Consider the following 23,989-nt stretch of genomic DNA (forward strand, 5'->3'; position numbering starts at 1 on the left):
CATAAAACAATAAAGAGGAATGAAAATAGTGTTTTATATTAGCTTTGGAACGTTGAAAATGCCAAAAAAAAAAAGTGCTCCTCCTTTTGTGTGACGGAAGCGTCACACAGACGTAGAGTCTTGTCTTTGGTGGAGGAAGAAAGGATTCAAGCGAACAGCTGCAGGGACACCGACGACGGCTTCATCGGGCTGCAGAGATCCTGCAAACCAACCATCAATAAATAAAACTTTAATGAATCGTAAATCAAACAAATGACCTTCCGGACATTTGGAACGTTATCAATAAACATTCAGCTCACCTGTTCAACAAAGTTTAGTCGGTCTGCTCTGCGGCTGCACGGCGTTCACCTGCTGCTCTGCATGCTCACTTCCACTGTAATCTCCTAAAATTACGAGTTTTTTTCTCCTAAATTTACGAGATTTTATCTCCTAAATTTACGAGATAAAATCTCGTAATTTTACTTTTTTTTTTTTTTTGGTGGCTCTAATTTTTTTTTTTCTTTGGTGGCCCTAATACTCCGTCGTAGGAATATCATATATTGCATGTAGATTTAAAATAGGTGTCAAAGACAGCCTTAAATGACATCTCTTGTTTAAAGAAAAATGGTTTGCTTTTAATTTCACAGATACAGTGTGACATTTGTGAAAGGTGTCATCACGAGGAATGCTTGTCAATGGATGAAGAGAGCCTGCATGATGCAAGACAAATAAGCTGGAAATGCCAAATGTGTGTTTAGCCATACTTTTTTATTATCAAAGCAGAACAATAAAATACATGGACATTGCATGTCATACATGGATATTGCAAGTCGTATATGGAAGAAACCCTGAGGTTTATTTTTTTTCCAGGAATCTGTTTTTTTGTTTGAGTTTTCCTTACCCAGAAGGAGGCTCTAACAGCAGGGATGCCAGAATTGTTTTAGCCTGTTTAGTTTATGTTAAGCAAATACCTTTTGATCTCTGTGATTGTATGTTCTTTTTGATTCATGTTTATTACTCAGTTACCGTTATTGAGATGACAATTTTTGTTGAATACATATATATCATTTTAAATTAAATTTATATGATGGGAAAAACATGATTATGCTGTCAGAACTGCAAATATAACTACTGTGAGTTTCTAAAAAACGAATCTCTATGTGTAATTAAACAATTGTTGGCTCTATTATCAATCCTTCATACTTTATGACTGAGTGACATCATCATGTGGGACACTATCACTGAGAAGTTAAATGACTCACTAAAAACTAGCAGTTTTATTTCTAGACATATGTGAACATCTGGCAATAATACATTTATATCAGGTTTAACAGGGTTTTATTTTGAAATTCCACATCAGATTTGTCTGAAACGTTCTATGTGACATCACCAGGTGGGACACTATCAGTGAAAAGTGAAATGACTCACTGTAAACTAGCAGTTTTCTTTTTAGACATACGTAAACATATGGCAAAAACACATTGATAGCAGATTTCAATTGGGTTTTATTTTGAAATTCCACATCAGATTTGTCTGAAACTTTTTATGTAACATCACCAGGGGCCTGTTTCAGAAAGGAGGTTAAGTGTAAACTCTGAGTGCGTTAACCCTGAAATCAGGGAAACCCTGGGTTTTCCGTTTCAGAATGGGAGGTTTGTTAAACCAGAGCAAACAGAGTAAGTCAAACCCGTTTCTGAAAGAGAGGTAACTTATACTCGGAGTCAGTGTCCATGGTTACTTACGCTGTGAACCTAACCTGGTCGGGAGCAGGTTTTATTCTCTAAACTCAAGGTTTCTGCCGGTCCCCTCCCCTTTTTAAAGACGAAGCGGTATTTTTCGCTTTAACCTTCATTGCCCACATTTCCGTCACACAGAGACGGTCCAAGTGACAAGAATGGCTTGTCCTTTTTTGGAGGACCCAATAGACGAGGAGGCTGCATTAATTCGTAGAGAATTACATTTACGTCGTGCGAGGATTTTGAGACCTAGACTCGATGTCTTTTCATTTCCCCTTACGTTTTTGTTTGAGCGTTACCGTTTTTCGTTGCAGTCAATTACATATACACAAAATCTCATCCAGCCTTTCATTACTAACATCAGCCATCGTGGACGTGCTCTTACATCTGAGCAGATACTTTGTGCAGCTTTACGTTTCTTTGCCAATGGAAGCTTTCTGTACAATATCGGGGATGCGGAGCATATTAGTAAAGACACTGTATGCAGAGCTGTTCGGAAAGTGTGCCTCGCTCTCAAGCGCTTTCTGCGCATTTTTATAATGTTTCCTGGGCACAAACCCCTGAGAGACATCAAAAAGGAGTTTCACAGGATTGCTGGTTTGTAGTGTTCAAAGCAGTTCAAATGTGTCTATGCTGAACAATTATGTTTAGATAATGTCTTACTGCATCCTCTGCAAATGACCTATTAAATTTACCTTCAGGTTTTCCAAATGTGGTAGAATGCATTGATGGCACACATATACCCATCATTGCACCAACTGAAAATGAGGCGGACTATGTAAACAGAAAGTCAATCCACAGTATTAATGTGCAGGTACATAGAGTTACATGCAGTTTATGGTGAATCAACCTAGCAATGCTATATTTGACATGTCTTATTCTTTCCTCTTTAAAGATAATATGTGATGCTGCACATATCATCACCAATGTTGAAGCCAAGTGGCCCGGCTATGTTCATGACTCACGAATATTTCGTGAGTCCACCCTAAGCAACAGACTGGAATATGGTAAGTAAATGTATGCACTACATTTACACATGCACTTAAATGTACCACATAAGCAATATGATGTTTTTGTCTTTTATACAGGAGAGATTGATGGCTTTCTGCTAGGGGATAGAGGTTACCCATGCCAACCAAAACTTCTAACCCCTTACCCAGAACCTGAACAAGGCCCACAGCAGCGCTTTAATTGGGCACACAGCAGGACTGGAGCCAGGGTGGAGATGACCATAGGCCTGTTGAAAGCATGTTTCCAGTGCCTACGTCACCTCAGGGTCACCCCTGAGAGGGCCTGCGACATCATTGTGGCATGTGTAGTTCTCCATAATATTGCCATATTAAGAGGGGAACAACACCCTGCCCTACACATACAAGACCCAGAGGAAGACCCCAACCACCCTCCAGATTTCCAGAATGGAAGGGTGGTCCGAGACCTTATATGCCACCATTCATTCTCAGATTGAATCAACCACCACAACAAGAAAAAAGATGAACAAAAAAAGAATCCCACAATGAATGTTAGTTCATTTTAGTATTTTTCTATTGAACTCTTTGTATTCGTGATCCTTTTGAGTTCATGTTTTACTTCGAAGCCCATCGAGACGACTGTTGTTGTGATTTTGGGCTATACAAATAAAATTGAATTGAATTGAATTGAATTGAATAAATTCAAGTCACAATTTATTTGGTCTTCCTTATTTCCTACAAAATGAAAAGCAACAGTCAGAATTCAATATTCATCCAAAACCTTTATAGAATTCACCAATCTCAATACACACCATACCTGTAGCTTGTGTTTCAGGATTTCAATTTCCAGATCTGACTTAAGGATCTGTCGATCCAAGTAAGACATCTCTTTGTCGGTCTTCTCAATTTGTTTAATAAGATGCAGTCTATACAACTCCTTAACTGGTAACTGAAAGTACAGTAATGTGGGGTTAAATCCTGTTCATCAACATGAATACCATAGAATAACACTCTGGCATTTACTGTACGTCACTGAACTGTGTTCATCCGTGCAGAGGAGTTTGATGGACCTTCCACCTCCTGCTCCTCCTCCTGCGGCGGTTGTTCCTCCACACTCTGGAGGGTGGGGAGGGGGGTGGCAAGAATAGGTTAGTCGACACAATAATGTGAATGTGATTGTGAAGATTGTTTGACATGTACAAACATAAGATTACCTCTATAGGTCTGTCTGTGTAAGCAGACAGTGTGTCATCCTCTACATCCTGAGAAGATGAGCGTTTGGTTGAGCACACTTTATAATACTGCCTGTTAGGGTTGGGCGATGTCCCTTAAATTGGCTGTTGACGATGTTTGCTGTCAACCATCGGGATGGACGATGACATCGTCGGGGGGGTATTTTTTACATTTTTCATTCGTTCATGTTTCGTTCGTTATATAATTGCTATTCGTTATTTTGCTTTTTTCATTTTATTTCCCAACTAATGACTCATCCGCGATGATCCAGTATAAACTGAGGGAAGTGACTTTAACAAAAAAAAGTAACAAACAAAATAGAAAAGAAGTAGTCCGCTCCCGCACTTAACTAGCGAAGTGGACCGGCGGAGCGCGGACTTCCAGCTTTGTGTTTAATGGGAATGGGGGGGGGATGCTTTGTTACATGAGCGGTATGTGTGGGAGATTTAAGACTGCGATCCGTCCCGCAGCTCTAGGGGTACAAGCAACCGAACTCAGAACCGGGTCTAAAAGTGTGTGTCTGAGCACAGCTCGGATCGTCAGCACAAACAGCGGTTTGAGCTTCAAAGCAGAAATGTCGCTCAGTCCTTAGAAAACATTCAAACAATCACGTGGATTTGTGTTTCCAGTCGTGTCCCGACTAAATAAAGGCTGATGTTATTCTTACATGTTTACGTGCAGCCAGCAAGCAGCACCACCCAAAGCTAATGTTGTTAGCCCGTGTTAGCATACTGCTAATCCTGGCTTCGTTCAGAAAAAGCCCTGACCACACGGATTAAAATTCAAATGATGAGCTAACAGGTGCTTCATAATAACCGTAACATTATTAAAAGAACGTTTAGAAGATCGTCTCGTATTTTACCGAGCTGACGTGTCAATGTATATAGCCGCTCGGCGCTGTTTAAGATTGTTTTGTATTGAATTGTTACATTCAATAAAGTTTGAAAAAAAAAAGCCGCTCGGCGGAAGTTATATCCCCTTCCGGTTTTCAAACCCTACTGCGCATGTGCGAATAATTTATTCTGACGGAAAGTGTGACCTTAGTGAACGTTTTTATATTCTGAAAACATTTTTCTGGGCCCATGAACAGAGTTTGATTCTAATCCGACCATTGATCCCATCAAGATATTTTGCACATGTAACCGCGGCTTATGGTGTCGACTCGCAACGTGGCGGGGGCGTGGAATCACGATGGTGGTCTCTCCATCGGGATGTCAGTCACACATCACGATGGACGATGATATCGTCCATCGGCACAACCCTACTACCTGTGCTAATTTCTGGTGTGTAGGCTACTTACAACTGCCTGGGGTTCAGTTGTGACGGGATGGTCTAAAAGGACGCTATTGCCATCAGAATCTGTTGAGACCAATGCAATGTTAAAATTATATATATATATATATATATATATAGATATAGATATAGATATAGATATAGATATATAGATATAGATTATATATAGATATATATACACATATACATACACACACACAAATACTGGTGCTTCTGAGTGGCTTGAGGCTGGCATTTCGCACATTTGAAGTGAAAATATATATTGTGTGTTTTGAGGGAAGCCTCTTACATTTTATGAAGGCACTTGTGTCCTGGGGAGTGACTGGCTCTGATGAACTCCCTGCAGGAATTCCCTCAGCCACCGGCCTTCCAGTGTTCAGACTGAGGGCCATCTCCTCGGCATTTGTCAGAGGTGGTGGTGCAGGGCCTCCCCCTGTTTTGCGAGCCTCTGCCTTCATCTGTTGGCTGAAGACAAATCAAATGACAGTGAACAATGGAAACAACAATAGATATGTATTGCTATGTAGATGTTTCATATGTCAAATATTGTCAACAAAGCCTACATCCATGACATGCTCAGATTTCACCTGATTGAATTATGTTTTTGTACTTCATTTTTAGCTGCTGCCATGTTCTTTTAATTCCTGCAGGATTGCATCTACATGAAAAAGACATCAGGGACATTGAATTAAATTAATGTAACAATTACTTTTTGGAAACACAATTTGCTAGCACTGCTTACTTTCTTAATCCCATATAAACCTATACCACTTGATCAATACAAGGGTAGACAAAGGTTCACTTTTGAAAAACACAATTTGCATGTATTAATATTAAACTGACCAACGTTTGCAAGAGGGGAAGGTTAACAAAAAAGTCCTCTAAACATTACCGATGTTAAATGAATTTTTCCCCCAGATTGGTTCTGTACACTATGCAGCATTTCATGCATTTACACCAGGAATAACACTTCAAAAGTACACCTAAATATCGCCAGATTTTATTTCACACCTTACGCTATTTAGAAAGTTATTACAGCCAATATTTTATAGCAATGATTTAAATGCAAACTTACGCATTGACTTGAGCAGCTATGTTTTCCACGCTAACTGTCTCTGTTTTGCAGATGCAGCGGTGTTGCTTTTTTTCTGGAATGTATGCTCATATTCACTGTAGGTCTGCAGCAGCACGTCAAGTTCAGCCGGCGAGAAATATGCAGACCTCTTTTTTTCCTCAGTTGCCATGGTGACTCGTGATATCTGTGCTCCATTGATAATGGCTTCTTATAGTCGCGGTGCGGACGCTCACCTCCGAATCAGTCCACTCAGAGTTGATTGACCTAACTCCGATCAGCTTCTTTGAAACAGAAAACTCTGAGTTGTTAATCTCCAGATTGACCAACTCAGAGTTCAAGTTCAACCTCAGAGTTGGTTGAACCTCCTTTCTGAAACAGGCCCCAGGTAGGAAACTATCAATGAGAAGTGAAATGACTCACTGAAAACCAGCAGTTATTTTCTTAGACATACGTAAACATATGGCAAAAACACATTTATAGCAGATTTCAATTGGGTTTTATTTAAAAAATCCACATCAGATTTGTCTGAAACTTTTTATGTAACATCACCAGGACACTATCAGTGAAAAGTGAAATGACTCACTGTAAACTAGCAGTTTTCTTTTTAGATGTATTTGAATATATTGCAAAAACACTTTTGTAGCAGATTTCAATCGGGTTTTATTTTGAAATTCCACATCAGATCTGTCTGAAACTTTTTATGTGACATCACCAGGTGGGACACTATCATTGAAAAGTGAAATGACTGACTGAAAACTAGCAGTTATTTTTTTAGACATATGTAAACACATGGCAAAAACACATTTATAGCAGATTTCAATTGGGTTTTATTTAAAAAATCCACATCAGATTTGTCTGAAACTTTTTATGTAACATCACCAGGTGGGAAACTATCAGTGAGAAGTGAAGTGACTCTCTGAGAACTAGCAGTTATTTTTTTAGACATGCGTAAACACATGGCAAAAACACATTTATAGCAGATTTCAATTGGGTTTTATTTTGAAATTCCACATCAGATCTGTCTGAAACCTATTATGTCACATCACCAGGTGGGACACTATCAATGAAATGTGTTACGAGAACCAGCGGAGGAACCCAAGTGCAGGAACGACAACGAGTCGGCGTAATGTAGAAAACAGGCTTTTAATGCCAAGAGCATACTTGAACATGAGCATGAACGAAAACGCTGCGACAACCACAGAACAAACAGAGCATCTTAAGAAGGGAACCTAATCAAAGAGAACATGAGCACCAGCTGTGAAAACACTGGGGACAGGTGAGGGAGGAGGAGCCAGCAGGAGGGTTACAGCTGAGCAGCAGGGCCATCCATGACAGAACCCCCGTCCCTAAGTCCGGCTACCAGACGGACCCCGACGAGGCTGATCCGGATGGAGGCGATGGAAACGGGCGATCATCGAGGGGTCGCAGATGTGACGTTCGGGCACCCACTGCCGATCTGCCGGACCGTAACCCTCCCAGTCGATTAGGTACTGAACACAGTTGAAGGTACATAGAGTCGGCCTTCCGGACAGCCCGCGGGGATGGAGGAAGGATCTGGGACGGATGCCTGTACCTTTTGCTCCAGCGACCAGCGGGTGGTCCCTAGCACCATGCGCGAGGGAAGTACAGGTGCGCCTTCAGCAGGTCTCTCCTCCTCCTCCAGTTGGTACTGACGGGAGAGTGCGTCCGGTTTGACGTTCTTACTCCCAGGTCGAGAGGAGAGGGTGAAATCGAACCTGTCGAAGAACAGAGTCCACCTGGCCTGGCGGGGAGAGAGGCGTTTAGCAGACCGGATGTATTCAAGGTTCTTGTGGTCCGTCCAAACCAGAAACGGCTGCTCAGCCCCCTCCAACCAGTGGCGCCACTCCTCCAGGGCCACCTTCACAGCCAGCAGTTCTCTGTTCCCTATATCGTAATTTCTCTCCGCAGGAGTGAGCTTGCGGGAGAAATACGCGCAGGGATGAACTTTATTATCGGACGCCCTCTGTGACAACACAGCCCCCACACCTGACTCAGACGCATCCACCTCCACAATGAATTGTTTGGAGGGGTCAGGCTGAGTCAGTATAGGGGCTGCAGAGAAACGTCTCTTCAGCTCACAAAAAGCTTTCTCAGCTTCTTTGTCCCAAACAAAATGCATTTTATCAGATGTAATCCTATGAAGGGGTGCAGCAACGCCACAGAAACCTCTGATAAAACGCCTATAAAAATTGGCGAACCCCAAGAAGCGCTGAAGTTGCTTCCTACCAGAGGGAACCGGCCACTCCAGAACGGCCTGAACCTTGGAGTCATCCATCTGGACCTGGCCCGGAGAAACCACATACCCCAAGAACCGAGTCCGCGTAGTGTGGAATTCGCATTTGTCGGCCTTGCAGTAGAGGTGGTTCTCCAGGAGGCGCTGGAGGACGGCTCTGACGTGCTGCACATGTGAATCTAGGTCAGGAGAAAAAATCAAAATATCGTCCAAGTACACAAACACAAATTTGTTCAGCATATCCTTCAAAACATCTTTATCTCTCTGATTCTTTATCTTGTTTAAAAGATCATCTTGCAGATGTTTGGCCTGACATGTCATCTTTTGAAACTGGTTATGGACATGTGTTTAAAGTAAAGTCATCATTAACTGCTCATATGTCTAGAAAGCATAATCTGAAAATTAAAGTATGCATATTAGGAAAACATGTTCACAGCCCTCTGTCAGTGGTGGAGATGTTTAGAGAGCACAGATGTAGCAAAGCCAACAAATGTCAACACTGATATGTACGAGGATTTTAGTGAATCATGTAAATCATATTTAAAAACCTTTCCAGATCTTACTTTGTGCTGTATAAAATGTGTACATGTTTTTTTTCCTTTCTGATTCAAGGTGATCTAAATTCTTTACATGTGAAAATGAGTGAATCAGAACCCATGTTCCTCCACACTGCCATTATGGAAGTCCTACCAGAGCCACAAAAGACATCCTGGAAGAACACTTGCACTCCATTGGAATAAATGGAGTTGTATGAGGATCTACGATTCATAGAAGAGGCTGACTTGCTGCCAGCTTTGAGACCTGTTCAAGCCCGGAAACGTCTTGCTTTCTGGAAATTGAAATGTGAGTCTCAAACATTACAAATGAGTTTTTGTAATGCGCGGAAGTGGATATGAACATGAATGGTAACAAACTGACAGTGCTGTGTAAACTTAATACACTTATACTGTTTGTATGTTTTTTGTTGCAGACCAAACGCCAGAGAACAGCACATCATCATCTGTTGAGACCTCACCAACACAATCATCATCACTTTTGTTATAGTCACCGAGAAGTTCGTCATCCACATCTTCCAGAAGCTGAGGACTGTACATACATTGACTGGGAGGACAGCTTTGAAATTCCACGGAGTAAGTTTTCTGAGGAATTTGTGCAGTCTTTGGAAAGAGACCTGGCCCAAGACTAAGGAAAGAAATGGTTTGCACTCTTGTTGCAGAAATGATGAAAGCAAGATGTTTTTCCAGACTCTAAAAGGCTGCAGATGATGCGGGGAGAGCAGAGTGGCTGCTCAGAAGAGATGAGATGTTAAAGAGATGCTCTTTCTTCTGCTCTGCTACTTTAATGAGGAGGATGCCATGTTCTTGTAGAAGATGCAGACGAGGTCCAGCTGCAGCAGGTGCCGTTGACTCCAACTGCTATTGTATGTGGTAGGTAAAGTTTCAAATGTTAAATTGTTCTAAAGGTTTTGTCTTTGTATACTGTACATGAGTGACATGTTTACTTTATCCATTGTTCTGTCTTTAGGACAGTCTTGCTTTTCCCCAAGGAGGTTCATGCTCAGTTGGGACCGCTCTATCGTACACAACAACATTTCAGCACTGTGCCCGATGTTCGGAAGCTACTTCTGCTTTAACAGTCATTATCCAACTGAGCTGGCTTCAACCCTGGAGTTTCTGCAAAGGTACATATTTATGAGTGCTGTCATGCGATTCATTTTTGGGTGTGATTAGTTAATCATGACCTGCAGTTAATTATTCTAATTAATCTTGTATTAATCTAACTCTGGGCTGCTCGTCCCTGGTCCTTGAGATCTACCAACCCTGCCTGTTTTCCAACTCTCCCTGAATTACTTACTGCTGATTAGCTGGACCAGGTGTGTTCATTCAATCAGTATGTGGAGACATCTGGTTGAGCTGATCAACAGCTAGCAGGGCTTGGAGATCTAGAAAACAGTCAGGGTGGTAGATCCCAAGGACCAGGAATGAGCAGCCCTGGCTAACTTAAAACTTAGCTGTGAAAAGCCTTATTATTGTGTCACAGTAAAAGAAATATGAAATACAATGTAAAGGGTGGCTTTATGAAGTTTTCTTAGCATAACAGACTTTTTTCCAACCTTTACTTTTGTACCACTAAGGGGTAATTCTTCAGTCTCAAACAGAACAAAGACCTAAGCCAAAGTGCTCTAATTTAAAAAACTAATGGAAATATTCTGAACAATCCAAAAAGTATTGAGCATAAACTTCGTAATTATACAATATATGTGTTGAAATACCTTGTTCCACAGTTTGCAGTCTGACACGATCAGCCCTCAGCGTCCCAATTAAGACAAGGGTATTATTCTTCCCTTGTTAAGAACCAACCATGCAAAATGTGACTTTTGATCATTTCTTAAATGTTTGATCTGGACTGTATCATGAAAAATGAAATGAAACAGATTTGAACCTTATTTGTTAAATAGTTAATGCCCATAGTATGCTGCATTTCAATTCTTTTAACTGAAACAGATGTCCTCTCAAGCGACGTGTAGCTGCTTTTAGGGATGACAGAAACGTAATCTTATGGTAGCATTATGCAGCTGCTTTTATAAAACTACAGTTTGCTTCTAGCTTGAAGTGTTATCTTTGTTTGTTATGTGCTGTCTATTATCAATTTACTCATGCCAGATTTTAATGTTCTTGTCTTACAGCTGATGTCCTAAGATGTGCCACTCTACCTGGTTGGGAACAAATTGAAGAGGCCAAGCTCAAGAAAGCCGTTGTCAACAAATGTAGGGCCAGAACAGGTTCTAAGGCCACTGCTATGATCTACAATGCGGACTGGTTTCTCTTCCATCTTTTTTCTTATTTTTTATCTTAATTTGGTTCTCAAATTGGTTCATGAATTTGGTAGTCTGCAAGTTTCAGAGAATGTTTTTATCAGGTACTTTTTTACGTGGTTACATAATCTTGTTTTTTTCCTTGTACCTCAGCAGTGCTGTCAGTGTGTTTTTTGTTTAAAATCTGGAAGTATTCATGATCAGCATGTCAACCAGATTGAGTACACCACAGTTCATGTACTTAATGCATTTAATATTTTAAAAAGTGTTTAATACTGCTACCACAATTCAAATGCTGTACTGATGATGGTGCTGCCCAAATAAAGTGTAAAGCATTTACATTTCTAGTATTGTTTTTACTGTTACTGTATATCAGTGGTCTCCCATCCTGATCCTTGAAGGTCACTGTTCTGGATGTTTTAGCTGTTTTCCTGCTCCAACAGATCTGCTGCAGTGGTTGAATTGCCTCCTCGAGTTCTGCAGGAGGTGGTTAATCACCTGTTGATTCACATCTGGGGAGAATAAAAACATCTAAACCTTGCAGGATGGTGGCCCTTGAAGTCCAGGATTGGTGGCCACTGCTATAAAACTAAATTATCTTTTCTTTCTCAAAAATATCTCATATCATTCTCATTAAAAGCTTTGGCAAGACATTCAAGAGAAATGATTTAGACATGAAAGAGACATCAGACAGACAACGATGAGATCTCTTTTAGGACTCATTCTTCTCAGATTTGTCTCATTAGCGTCTTAGCTTTGTCCGTCCCACTTCTTAATTATTGCTCAAACAGTTATCTCAACTCAACCTGATTTGTCTCAGTGATGTCTTTTCTCATTATAGCTTAATTCTTGCTCCTAAGGGACCCTTAGACACAGCTTTCACTGCGGGAGTTGAAGCAGAGACATTCTCTAGGATGATTCTATGAACTCAAACATGGAAACATGATTACCAAGTAGAACTCTTCAAAATAATAAACCTGATCTCTCCACATTCTTGGTGTCTAGTGTTGCGGAGTGGGTGTGTGTGTGTGTGTTGGGTACCGCGCATGCCTGTGTGAGAGTAGAAGGGTGAGCGCGGACGAAAGAGTGAGCGTTCATATTGTGTGTGTTCAGAGGAAGGAGAACCGTAATAAAGAGAGAGTTTCTGGCAACACTGCTGCTAGCTTCTCTTGTAGAAAAATCATGCTCCCTCCACAGCTCACTGTGATGTTACTTTCTGTTATGTAGTTAGCCGCTCAGCCCAGTGGAAATTTCAGAATAAAAGCACTTCAATTGCAGCTTTACCCCCGTTGTGAGTTAAAGTGTGTTGAGGTAAATTAATTTGTTGTGTTGTGACCCTTCTGGGCCATTAGTTAATGTGTTGTGTTGTGAGTTAATGTGTTGTGAGTTAATGTTTGAAGAGGTAAGTTACTGTGTTGTGAGGTAAGTAATTGTGTTGTGTTGAGTTATTGTGTTGTGAGTTAATGTGTTGTGAGTTAATGTGTTATGTTGTGAGTTATTGTGTTGTGAGTTAATATGTTGTGTTGTTAGTTAATGTGTTATGTGGTGAGTTCATGTGTTGTGTTGTGACCCTTCTGGGCCACCGTAAATATCTGATTTGTCTGCTTACATGGCACACGCAAATGCACGTATCAGATTCGTACCCGATTTATTTCCACATATGAATGAGGCCTGTATCCGATCTGAGAAAATCGGATAATCTGCTTACACGTTCAGCGGTCATATCCGATCTGTGCCACATGAGAGGAAAAAGTTGGAATTGGGTCACTTGAACTTCACCATGCAGTGTAAATGGGGCCTAAGACACAAAAGCTTCTCTGATCGTGAGTCTTTCATTAGTCAAAACAGGAAGTTACACAGGAAGTCGTGTTTTCTGGTTAACATGAGCTGCTGAGTTTAGCTGCAAGGAATCCAACAGTCCTGCTCCGCTCGTTGGTTGTTCTCCACGCTGTAGCGCTTCTTCTAAAAGAATTGCAGCTGGACACAAAGATGCACTTTATATTGTTTTCTCATCGAACCCCTATAAAAGTAAAACGAAGAAAGAAAGTCAAAGAAATTGTTTAGAAATTTACATTTTTTTCATGTTTTTATGACTTATGAAGGATTCTGGTGTGCTCATTTTAATGCTGTGCTGTTAGTTTTTTTGTTTTGTTTTCTGTCTTCTGTTTTGCAGGTTAGGATTAAGATTAATAAACACTTTGCTAAAATCAGCAGACTTCGTAATAAAGGCAAGAATTTTCCAAACATCAAAAACAGATGAAGCTCAAACATTTACGTTTCAGTAACATTCAAATAAAATCAGCCTCCTTCTGGAAAACCTCTTCTCCTTTTAAAGAGAACATGAAATAAATGATTTCAAAACATGGTTTAAAGCAGAATTTGGAAGCAAAGACAGCAGAGTTTTTGGGGCAAAGAGGCAACATGAGATGAAGGAGCATTAAAACTGTGGAAGCGGAGGTGGTGTCAAACGCACCTGGAAGCTTCAGTTTAGATCTGATTAAAGATGGAAGATGCAAACAAAGGACAATATTGTCATGCACTAAAGTTCAACAAATAAAAGCAGCTGCAAAAACGAAAGGAACCAAGAAAAAGTGGACGTTCACATCAGTCATTTCTTTAAGCTGTAAGCTGGTCACAACTCCAGAGCAAAGGACAAATTTGACCCTGAGGTCATGTGAAGGACGTGTCTGTCTGTGTCTTATTGTGAAAAAGCAGAGAAGTCAAACCATCTTTTCCAGTGTGTCCTGAAACCGCTCCACGCCCCCCCCCCCCCCCCCCCTTAAAGTCCTCACCCCGCCTCCTTCATCCTTAGCCGGGAAACTCAGACACGTCGCCTCCTCCTCTGCTGCGGTGAACCTTCATCTCCCTCTAACCGGCTTTCAGGAAACATTTTTACATTTCTGAATCTCACTGGGTTCTTTGTCCGTCCGTCCGTCTTCAGAACTAGCTGAATCCTTTTGAGGGTTGCAGGGTTGCTGGAGCCTATCCCAGCTACTGTTGAGTGTAGATGGGGTTCACCCTGACTACGTCACCTGTCTGTTGCAGAGCCACACATTCACATACACACCTATGAAGCATGTTTTCGGACGGAATCGGAGAAAACCCACACGTGCACGAGGAGAACATCCAAACTCCACACAGAAAGAACCCAGCTGGGATTTGAAACATTTATGCTGCAAGAGTGCTAACCACTGCACCACCATGCAGCTTATTTTTTTTTTTTACCCCAATTAATGTATACAACTATCATAGTTCTGAGGTGATGTTCATATTTATTTGTTTGACACAAAGTGTTGTCACATCTGGGGACATGGCAACACTTTTGCCACAAGGGCAATTAAAAAAAACAAATTTCCCCCATGAGGTTAATATTCAGCCATGCTCTCTTTTTAAACCCAAAGATTATTTAAAACTTAATCTCTGAATCTTCATCAGGAAACAGGATCCTTGATAACGGATCTGCAAAACGGTTCAACAGGAAACTCTTCTGACCAGAAATGATCATTTGACATTTGTGCTGTGCAGCGGCTGAGCTACTCTGCAGCTTGACTTTTCTTTTTTATGGTTTAAATTCTGCACCACATGGAAAAGTGTCAGAATGAGGAAGTTTTAGGAAGAGGGGGGAAAAGGGAGGTGGGGGTAAACATGGAGGACATGTGGGGAACAACACCAAGAAAGAAAACATGAAAAGAAGTTGCTCGGAGCTTAATCCTGTCAATGTCATCAATACTTAACAGGATATGTGCACGACAACGCACATCTACACACTCAAACGCACAAACAAGCACACACCTTTGTAAGAGAGGAATTGTTCTCAATCAACCTACCTGGATAAATACAGGTTCAACAAAATGCAGAAAATGTGTTCTTTCAGAGTCAGATACACAAATATACAAAGTGAACATATTTACGGCTTGGGGGGGCAGTGGGTAGCGCTTTCGCCCCACAGCGAGTGATTGGCTGACTGCCACAGTGAGTTTTCTCTGGGAACTCCAGCTTTCTTTTTTTAAGTTTCATTTTTAAATTGTCCCTCTGTGTGATTTTGTGGCATTGGGACAGGCTGGGGAACCCTGTGACCCCGAAAGGGGTAAATAGTAAATGGATGGATGATTGTGTTTGATATTTCTTATCAGCATTCTTAAGGTTATATCACACTGAGGAAGAGTGTAAAATGTAGAATGGTTTAGTCCAAAAAACAGCAAGATGAACACTACAGACAGACTGTAACGTAGACACACAGCACCAAACACCTTTTCAGTGCCGCTCTGTTAGGAAACATGTGACACACATGCAAAAGTGAGGAAAAGTAATCAAAATGTCTGAAAACATTGTAATAAAGCATTGCATTGAAGCACACACTAAATTAGCAAGACGCCCTCAACCCAGTTTGCATTAGATTGCACAATTTGCAGTGAGGCTGAGCTTGATGCTGCAACAGGAAACAGGCTAAACACAGAGATCTGGAGGATAAAATGAGTGAAATGATTCAAATGTTTGTGGATGTCATGAAGGAAAAGTGAACAATGTTTAGTTTTTCCACCTTTATAAAAGAATTCTTTAAAACTTCAATGATTATTATTATTTTCTTTGTTTGCCATCCTATAATGAACAAATCCAGAGCAGATGAAGGCAGTTTTTCTCTGCTCCTTTTATGAAGCTGAATTAATTTGCTATAAACCACCTTTATCTGATGTAGAGTGACGGCTCAACTCCAAGCTCCTTCCAGACTCCTGAGCGTCCTCCACCTTTCTAAGGTGACCAGAGTCTTCTTCAGAGGAAACTCTTGTTTTTATATTTGATCACATCTTGGTTATACTCCTAAAGTTTCTTCTGATAAAAGATATATCTTGCAATGTAAAGTTCTGAGCCACAAGTGTCAGGAAATTAAAACCCTTATAGATGCTCAGCAGCAACAAACACAACAGGTTGTCAGAGTTAGAAAAAAAAAGTGAGAGCAGAAAGGCTGGGAGGGCGGGGCCAGAGCACTGGCGTGATAAGTAGAGGAGCACGGTAGGGGAGGACACTCGGAGAGGACATGGAGCGTCTAGCTCTGTTGCTGTTTGTGGGTCTCTGCAGCTCAGGTAAAACTCTGCTTCCATCTTGACTCAGAATCTAGATCCAGATCTAAAAGTAAATCCGTGCATTTGAACTGGAAAATGTCATACATGACCCACTGTTCTCCCCACGAGGGGCCCTTATGTTGAGGATGGGGTTGTTTCCATGGAGATTATTCCTGTCTCAGTAGGTAGGGACCCTGACAAAATTAAGAGGAGCATCAATTGAAAATGGCTGCAGGTAAATTCTGCTTGATGGCACCAAAGTTTCCTCAAAACCAGTCTTGGTTTTTTGTAAGAGATGAATATTTTAGAAAATGTTTTTTCCATAAATAATATGCACTTTAAACCCTAACGAGTTGACTGAACTTAAAATTTATTTTGTAACAGATTACACAACAATTTTTAAGTTATATTATCAACATTTTTAAGTTAACATTTATTAAAATTTACATCTTCAGTTGGCTTAAATTTGTATGATGTCATTTTAAAAATATTAAGTTTCCTCAACTTATAAAAAAAGATTATTTACTCAAAGTTTTTAATCTTTTCCAACTAAAAAAACACTTTAACTAACTACATTTTTATAATATTACTCAACTCATAAAAAATGTAAAATTTACTGAAATGTTTATAAATTCTCTAACTCATTAAATGTGTGTATCATTGAAAATATTTAAAATTCTTCAGCTTAATATGTTTGGACTTTAAATGTATTCTAAACAGAGGTATTGATACTGCCCCACTACAAAATTTTATAAGCTAAAATTGATAAAAACCAACAAACATGTAAGCCACACAATAGTGATTGCTTAATACACCTTTTTTTAATTGCTCTTTTTAAAAAAAATGCACATATTTCAAGAGGATGAAGAAAAAAATCAGTGCAATAAAACTGAATTATAAGAGTGCAACAAAAAAAACCATTTTAATAAATTGGTAAAACAAGAAAAATATAAATATAAGTCAACACAGAAATCTGATGCTTGATCATATCAGCTTTGAAAAAATGTCAGCCCAAAGTTCAAGTAACTTTGAAAGAATTCAGTCTCTCTGGTCTCCCATGGCTAACTCCATGACTTAAAGGGTGGGGGGCCTGGTCGTCGCTGCTCCTTGCCTTTCTGCCGTGGTTCGGGGTGGGGGTCGGGGCCTCCGGTGCCCGGTTGGGGGTGGTGGGGACTCCGTTGGTCGGGGGGTCGGGTCCAGTGCCTGGGTGGGGCGGCCTGGGGCACTGCGTGGTCTTCTGGGCTTGGGTGTGGGGGGGAGGTGAGCGGTGGTCTGGCTTTGCTTGGGGGGGGTGGTCTCCTTCCCTCTGCTGGGGGGGTTGGCAGGGGCCTTGCTCGGGGGAGGGGGGAGGTCCAGCGGCACGGGATGGGCTGCCCATCTACACCTGGGGCTGGGGGATGGCTGTTTTACCACCAGGGGACAGTCTACCAGCTGTCCCCAATTTACACCCTTCCTCATATGATCTCATATTAGAGTGAGGGGGTGGAGGGTTTAGCCTGTGATGCGCCTTGGGGGGGCGGCTACTTGGCAGTGGTCCCCCTCCCATGGTTGCCCTATGGAATGGGCCCCCCCTCTCTCTTGGTTTTATTTGCACCTTTGGTAGGGGGGGGGGGGGGTTCTTGGACATCACCGCCAGCAAGCAGCAGATGTCCTCCTTGCACCCTACCCTCCAATTTTAACCGCACCTTAGACATTTAGGGCCCCTTGGTGGGGAGGGTGATGGGACATCACTGTGAGTAATCTGGAGATGTCCCCTCAGTGCCATACCCGCCAATTTTAACTGCACCCCTTTAGTACACACATCCTTCACCCCTCAAAATATACATTCCAACAAAAACACACACACATGCACACACACACTCTCACAAACACACACACGCATTTCGCAAGAAAGGTGGGACATTGGACCATCTATCCCCTACCCCATCCCTGGTAGGGGGTACTGGGCCCTTGGCAACGGCAGCCGTGTCCCCTGGGTGCTGGCTTCCTGGGCCCGGCACTCCTCTCTCCATGCAAAGAGAGGGATCCCTGAGCTTTCTGGCAAGGCCAAAAGCCGGGGATCACATCACACCTGAGTCGGGGGTGTCCGTGTCCCTGTGGTGTGGGTACTGGTCTTTGCCCCTGAACGCTGGGCCTCGCCAAATTTCCAACTGTGGCCGAGTCTTGTCGAGCCATGTCTACAACACCCCTGGTGGGTCCCCTTTTCTCCTGGGTGTCTTCCTCCTGAGCGGGGGCGGCTGGCCCCTGCCTCGCTATTTCCTGGACCAACCGTGGGCGGGTGGGTGGCTGCCTGGAGCGCGGAGCGGGTCTCCCTTGGGGGGGTCCTGGCTCGTACCTGGGGTTGAGGCGGGGGATGCCCAGAACTCCTGGGTGGTAATGAGGTGCTCGTCTGGGGCTGTGGGCACCCTTCTCAGGTGGGGCCCGGCGTTGGGCTCTCCCGGCGCGGCGGGGGGGGCTGCTCTCCTGGTTGGGCTGGGGCTACGCTCTCTGTCCCCCCATGCCTCCCTGCTCTCTGGCTCTGGGGGCCCCGTGGCGGTCCTGCTGGCCCTGGCCTGGTTGGCGGGCATGGCCACCCCGGGGGCGGTTGTTCTCTGCCTGCTGCCGAGTGGCGTTGGGGGGTTCTGGCTGCCGCTGCTGCTGCGGCGGGGGTCTTGGTGTGGGGATGGCTGGGAACTCTCCCTCCTACCATTCCCATTCCATCATCCATTTTAGAAGAACATAAACACTCAACTGAGCACAGGTGTTAGCTCACCTTTGCATTAATATTTAGGTTGATTGAATGAAATATTTCACACTTGTTGGTTTGAAGGCATAAGTATGCGTGTGAACATTATCTGTATTGTGTGCATGTTGACATGTGGACATTTTTGCAGCTAACAGGTGTGTTTATAACAGTTGAGTATGTGTGTGGACAGGCCCCGCCCCTTTGAGATTTGTTTTACATCTGAATCTAACCGTAATGATAAACATCCAGCAACTTGTTGCTTTATGCTGCTTCATGGTTTTACCCCCCCCCCCCCCAATAATCACCCTCCTACCCCCCCCCCCCCTCCCCCTCTAACATCTCTCTCTTCTTCCCTTCTTTCCTTTTCTGTCCGGTCCAACACAAAAGATTTTCAAATACGATTAAAATGAATTAAGTTTGGCCTCGATTACAAAAGGGGTTTATTCAGACATACCTCTGGTTTGTCTGAAGATTCATAACCCCTGTTGTTAAAGTAAAATATGTCCAACACAAGTGGCCCTTAGCTCTCATCTGTTTGCCCAGCTATTGGACAGGACAAGTTAAAAAATACAAAAACAAATAAGAGTGCAACACAATCTATGAACAAAAAGTGTTGGTTTTGTATTGTACGGCAGAAAAAGCAAATGATCACAACAAAACAAATTACTTGCATAACACTTAAACCAACAAATTGTCCATTCTGGGAGACTCGGTCAGCGAAACATTCTTCAGCGTCAATAAAAGTCCTTTCAGCGGTTTTTTGTCCTCACGGCTCACGACAGCGCTCTGAATAAATGTGAAGGCAAGTTCAAGTTTTTTGGGGAACTGTAGGTCCAGACCATAGATGTACCCGAAGAGTAGAAGAGATGAGTCAGCCAGATCTGTGGGACCACTGACGGCAGCATCAGGAGCGTCACAACGACAACTGAGACCCACAGCAGTGTCTGTGAGGTAGGCCTGGGCGATAAATCGATTGAATTAATTATTTTGAATTTTTTGTTACGGGCGATTTCAAAAATAACTAAATCGAGTTTTTATGTGGCGCTTTTTTGGCTCCCCAGAGCCTCCGTAGCGTTAGTTTCACACGGCGGTATGGCACGCGACAAACAACACACGAAACAGCATGCGACAGCATGGCTACCGGTGAGAGTGGGAAGTTTGTTCCCAAGGAAGGAATAAACTCATCTGTTGTGTGGAACTGGTGTGGGTTTGCTGCCACAGACGTGGAGGAAGAGACCCCCCCCCCACGCTGCTACATTTGCCTAAAGCCCATCGGAGTCAAAGGCTCTCACGCGCGCTCAGTCTTTTTACACACGCACGCGCCCTGACACACACGCAATCTGACACACACACACACACACACATTCTATAACGCCTGTATAGTTAGTTCATTAATTAGATAGTTAGTTGTTACTGTTATGTAAGGGTTAATGGCCGACGAAGTGTGCGGTTATTACTTTTTAACGCACGCTGTGGAAGCCTGAACCGTCCAACTTGAAGCGTAGGACAGTTGCTTCCGTGAAGTGCGTTCAAAAGTAATAACCGCACACTTCGTCGGCCAATAATCCGATTATACCATGGTCACTATAATTTTTTTTATTTTTTAATCAGTTTTAGCACTTTAGTCTTGTTTTTTGTTCAGTTTAGATCACTTTTTCACCAAAAGCGTACTTTTTTTATGTGGTGCTGCGCGTTGTCATGACTACAAGTTCAAGTGCAGAGCCGGCACTGTAGCGGAAGAAAGTAGGATCATATGGTGATGATAAAATAATTAAAGCGTCATTGTGCACCTCTTACCGCTCATTATTGTCCAGATGATGAAGCAAAGCATGTTAAAAAAAACAAATACACAAGTAGCTTCCAAGTTTTTATTATAAGAAATCTCAACCAAGAAATCTGAACATTAGCTGTCAACAACAACAAAAACGGTTTTATTAATTAAAAAGTAAGTTATTTTACATCGAGCCTGTTAACTTTGAACCGAGCAAAAAAGTCGGCTTTAGGAAGACAGAACCATTTATTTAAAAAATTAAAATTAAATTCAACATTGCCATTAATCGTAAAATTTGAAAGAGATAGTGGCATGTCCACCATATTGCTGTTCGAAGGACAGATATTTAGTTTTTGTGGACCCTGACCACTCCCGGTTGTGACATTGCGGGACAACTCCGTCTTTCCCGGAGTGATGGAGCCCAGTAAGCCTGCAGGCTGATTTCACAGCGGTGCCCCGTCACAGACATGATCTGCCGTGATTCCAGACCGGCGTCTGAGAGTCTACCTACAGTCGTGCTCCGCAGACTGTGATTTGTGTAAATCTGCGACAGACCCATGTAACCCCTAGCCATCAAACTAAGTGGGAACACCTAGCCCCACCTTTATTTTGAAAGGGTCAATGTGTATATAAGCTCCAGGTCAGTGGGTGCACTTCCTGCTTGCTTCTTCCTACTTCCTGCTGGCTGCTTCATGCTCTCAGCTGTTGCTGCTACTGTGGCCACACCAGGACGCCTAAAACACCTTTGAGACATATTTGGAAACCTCAAAATTTCCATTTCATTAAACCCAAAGAGACCTGCTCATCGGTGAGTCTTTGCGGTCGCGACACCAAAAGACAGTTAGAAAAAGCTTCATCATAGCCGCTAAGCTAATGCTGCACTCACCTTTGAGACTTTGTTTTATTTAATGATACTTGCTAACTTGTTTATATTTAATCGGCTGAATTCAAGCCAAAGCATTTTTGTTGAAATCGCTTTCTTTCTTTTGTGTTAATTGAACATTTTGAACTGTTTTATTACTTCTCTTTGCATGATGCCAAAATGGCCACTGTTTTTGAATTAGATGATGATTTGAACAACCATGTTGCGCAACATTTGAAATTTGAATGTTTCCTTATTTTATAATTATTCTACTTTGATTAATAATGGAATAAAGTTAATTTGTAACTTTAAAGTACATTTTGATTTAAGATTTGAAACTTAGAAACCTTGACACATTGAATTGTTTGACTTGTGTACACACTTTGAATTCAATTTGAAACAGCTGTTTGATTTTTGATAAGAATATTGTTTCTCCTGTTTTTGTTTTCTACAAAGATTATGGCTAATCTGACTTATTTTAGTACACGCATTGAAATGACTGGTTTACTTTTGTTCAATTCTTGATTTCTGTTTTTCTTTCTGACCCTTTCTAGGTCAGGATTTTGTTATGTATGCTTTGATCTACAACTTGTTGGCGAGCTACCCAAATCTGAGATCCTGATACTTCCACCCTCAATAACAACTCCTCAGCTGCAGCAAAACTAAACTACATCATCACCAATAGACTTTTGGAAACCATTTAATAGGACTCAGACCCATATCCAAGTTCCTTTTGTTTTTCTGTATTTTAATGTTTTATCTTCTGTTAATACAATTAATTGCATTTTACTCTCATTGCTTTCCTGTGTTTTCATTTACACACCTTGGGCTCCCTGAGACGAACTCTGATTAATGCGCCTAGTCCCATAATCTGAGAAGCGTTACACCCACCTTAAAAAAAAAACCCAATCATAAACACGGAGGCTATTAAAAAAAGCAGAAGAGAGGTTTGACAAAATAGGGCTATGTAGTTGTACAGACCTTAACTAATTTTTTTTAGCATTGCTCCCAGGTAGTTGACACCCATCGGTTCCCTGGAGTACCAGACCTCAGATGCTGCAGTGACTGAGCGCTTCGGATGCAGATAAAAAGATTTTGCATCTGGGGGACGTTTAGAGATGTATTTCTTGAAACTTTGTATTGGGCACAGAGGATCCCCGGGTCTGGCAAACATAAAACCTCTTAGGTTATGCTTGTGTGGGTTGTTTGGAGTTTTTTTTTTTTTCTTTTTTTAAGTGTCCGGATTATCAGAATCATTTTATTTGCCATGTACAGGGAATTTGTCTTCGGTTACTTGTGCTCTCGTGCAAACTAGCAAGGTAAAAGGATAAATAATAGGAAGATGTAAGGTAGCTGTATGAATAAATAAACATAACTAAAGAAATGGATTAAAATAAAGTCAAAAATGCAGCAGCAGTAATTCCAGTTTCAATGCGATAGGCTGAGGTATTCAGCGCCTTCCTCGTCTCTGTGGATGCTAAAAGATGCCATGGTCAGCTCACGTCACCCGTCCCTCCCATGTCCAGCCAAACACAGCTGGATGTCAAACCACACCTTTCTGACGAGGCAGAGTGCAGATGAGAATCTGAGTTTCTCAAGGTCCGACTCAGGAATACGAGGATGGTGGGAGCTGGTGTCTTTCCCACTCTTTCTGTAGCGCTTCATTATTGCCGTAAAAACCGCATTGCTGCTCTTGAACACAGTGTCGCTCATGATATTGACGTCTCTTACGTGGCGAGTGATGCCGGCTCTCAAGCTCTTCAGACTGGCAACACTGTACTCTCCTCCTTCTTTAGTGGACTGAACAGACGCATAAAAAAGCCACAGACTCTCATTGAGAGTGGTGGCAGTGTGATTTTTAAAGTTGATGTCCATGTTTTTTTGAGCCAGGAAATCTCTAAATATATTAACTGCCCGTTTCCTGGTTTTCTTTGTTTACTTTGTCCTTGTCATCTTCCAAAAAGTCCAATCCTTCCGGTGTCACTTCCTTGTGTCTCATCTCTCTCTCTTTTGATGTTCTTGTCTCTCTTTCTCTGCGGCTGAATCCCAGTCATAAAAATTATCAAATTCGACAAGTTAAAAGAAACAACGAAATCACTCATGTCTTTTTGCTGTCTCGTTGTAAACTGTGAAATAACGAATCTCAACGTATGCTTATAAGTTTTATTCTAGCGCAGTGATATGTGACCGGAACTTCTTTTTTCACCGTGTCAGGTTT

The 23,989-nt window shown here is 42.0% G+C and overlaps 1 protein-coding gene and 1 long non-coding RNA gene across 3 annotated transcripts; one reads left to right on the forward strand and one right to left on the reverse strand.

Annotated features, from left to right (window-relative positions):
• Nucleotides 1-3,380: 3,380 nt before the first annotated feature.
• LOC144987142 (uncharacterized) lies at nt 3,381-5,859 on the reverse strand. Its single transcript, XM_078936201.1, has 6 exons — nt 5,499-5,859; nt 5,217-5,275; nt 3,898-3,945; nt 3,722-3,799; nt 3,501-3,632; nt 3,381-3,418 (listed from the first exon to the last, which is right to left on the reverse strand). The coding sequence occupies exons 1-6, from the start codon at nt 5,665-5,667 to the stop codon at nt 3,398-3,400; spliced, it is 507 nt and encodes a 168-aa protein (XP_078792327.1). The 5' UTR covers nt 5,668-5,859; the 3' UTR covers nt 3,381-3,397.
• Nucleotides 5,860-9,155: 3,296 nt separating this feature from the next.
• LOC111949283 (uncharacterized) lies at nt 9,156-11,692 on the forward strand. Of its 2 annotated transcripts, none has more exons than XR_013651021.1 (5): nt 9,156-9,381; nt 9,509-9,668; nt 9,755-9,934; nt 10,063-10,219; nt 11,225-11,692. It is a non-coding gene; the product is annotated as an uncharacterized LOC111949283 (long non-coding RNA). The 2 variants fall into 2 exon arrangements; XR_013651020.1 differs by having other exon boundaries at nt 9,157-9,381; nt 9,755-9,965.
• The last annotated feature ends 12,297 nt before the right edge of the window (nt 11,693-23,989 follow it).

This window comes from Oryzias latipes, chromosome 18, assembly GCF_053564925.1.
Source record: "Oryzias latipes strain Hd-rR chromosome 18, Olatipes_Hd-rR_3.1".
Classification (NCBI taxonomy): Eukaryota; Metazoa; Chordata; class Actinopteri; order Beloniformes; family Adrianichthyidae; genus Oryzias; species Oryzias latipes.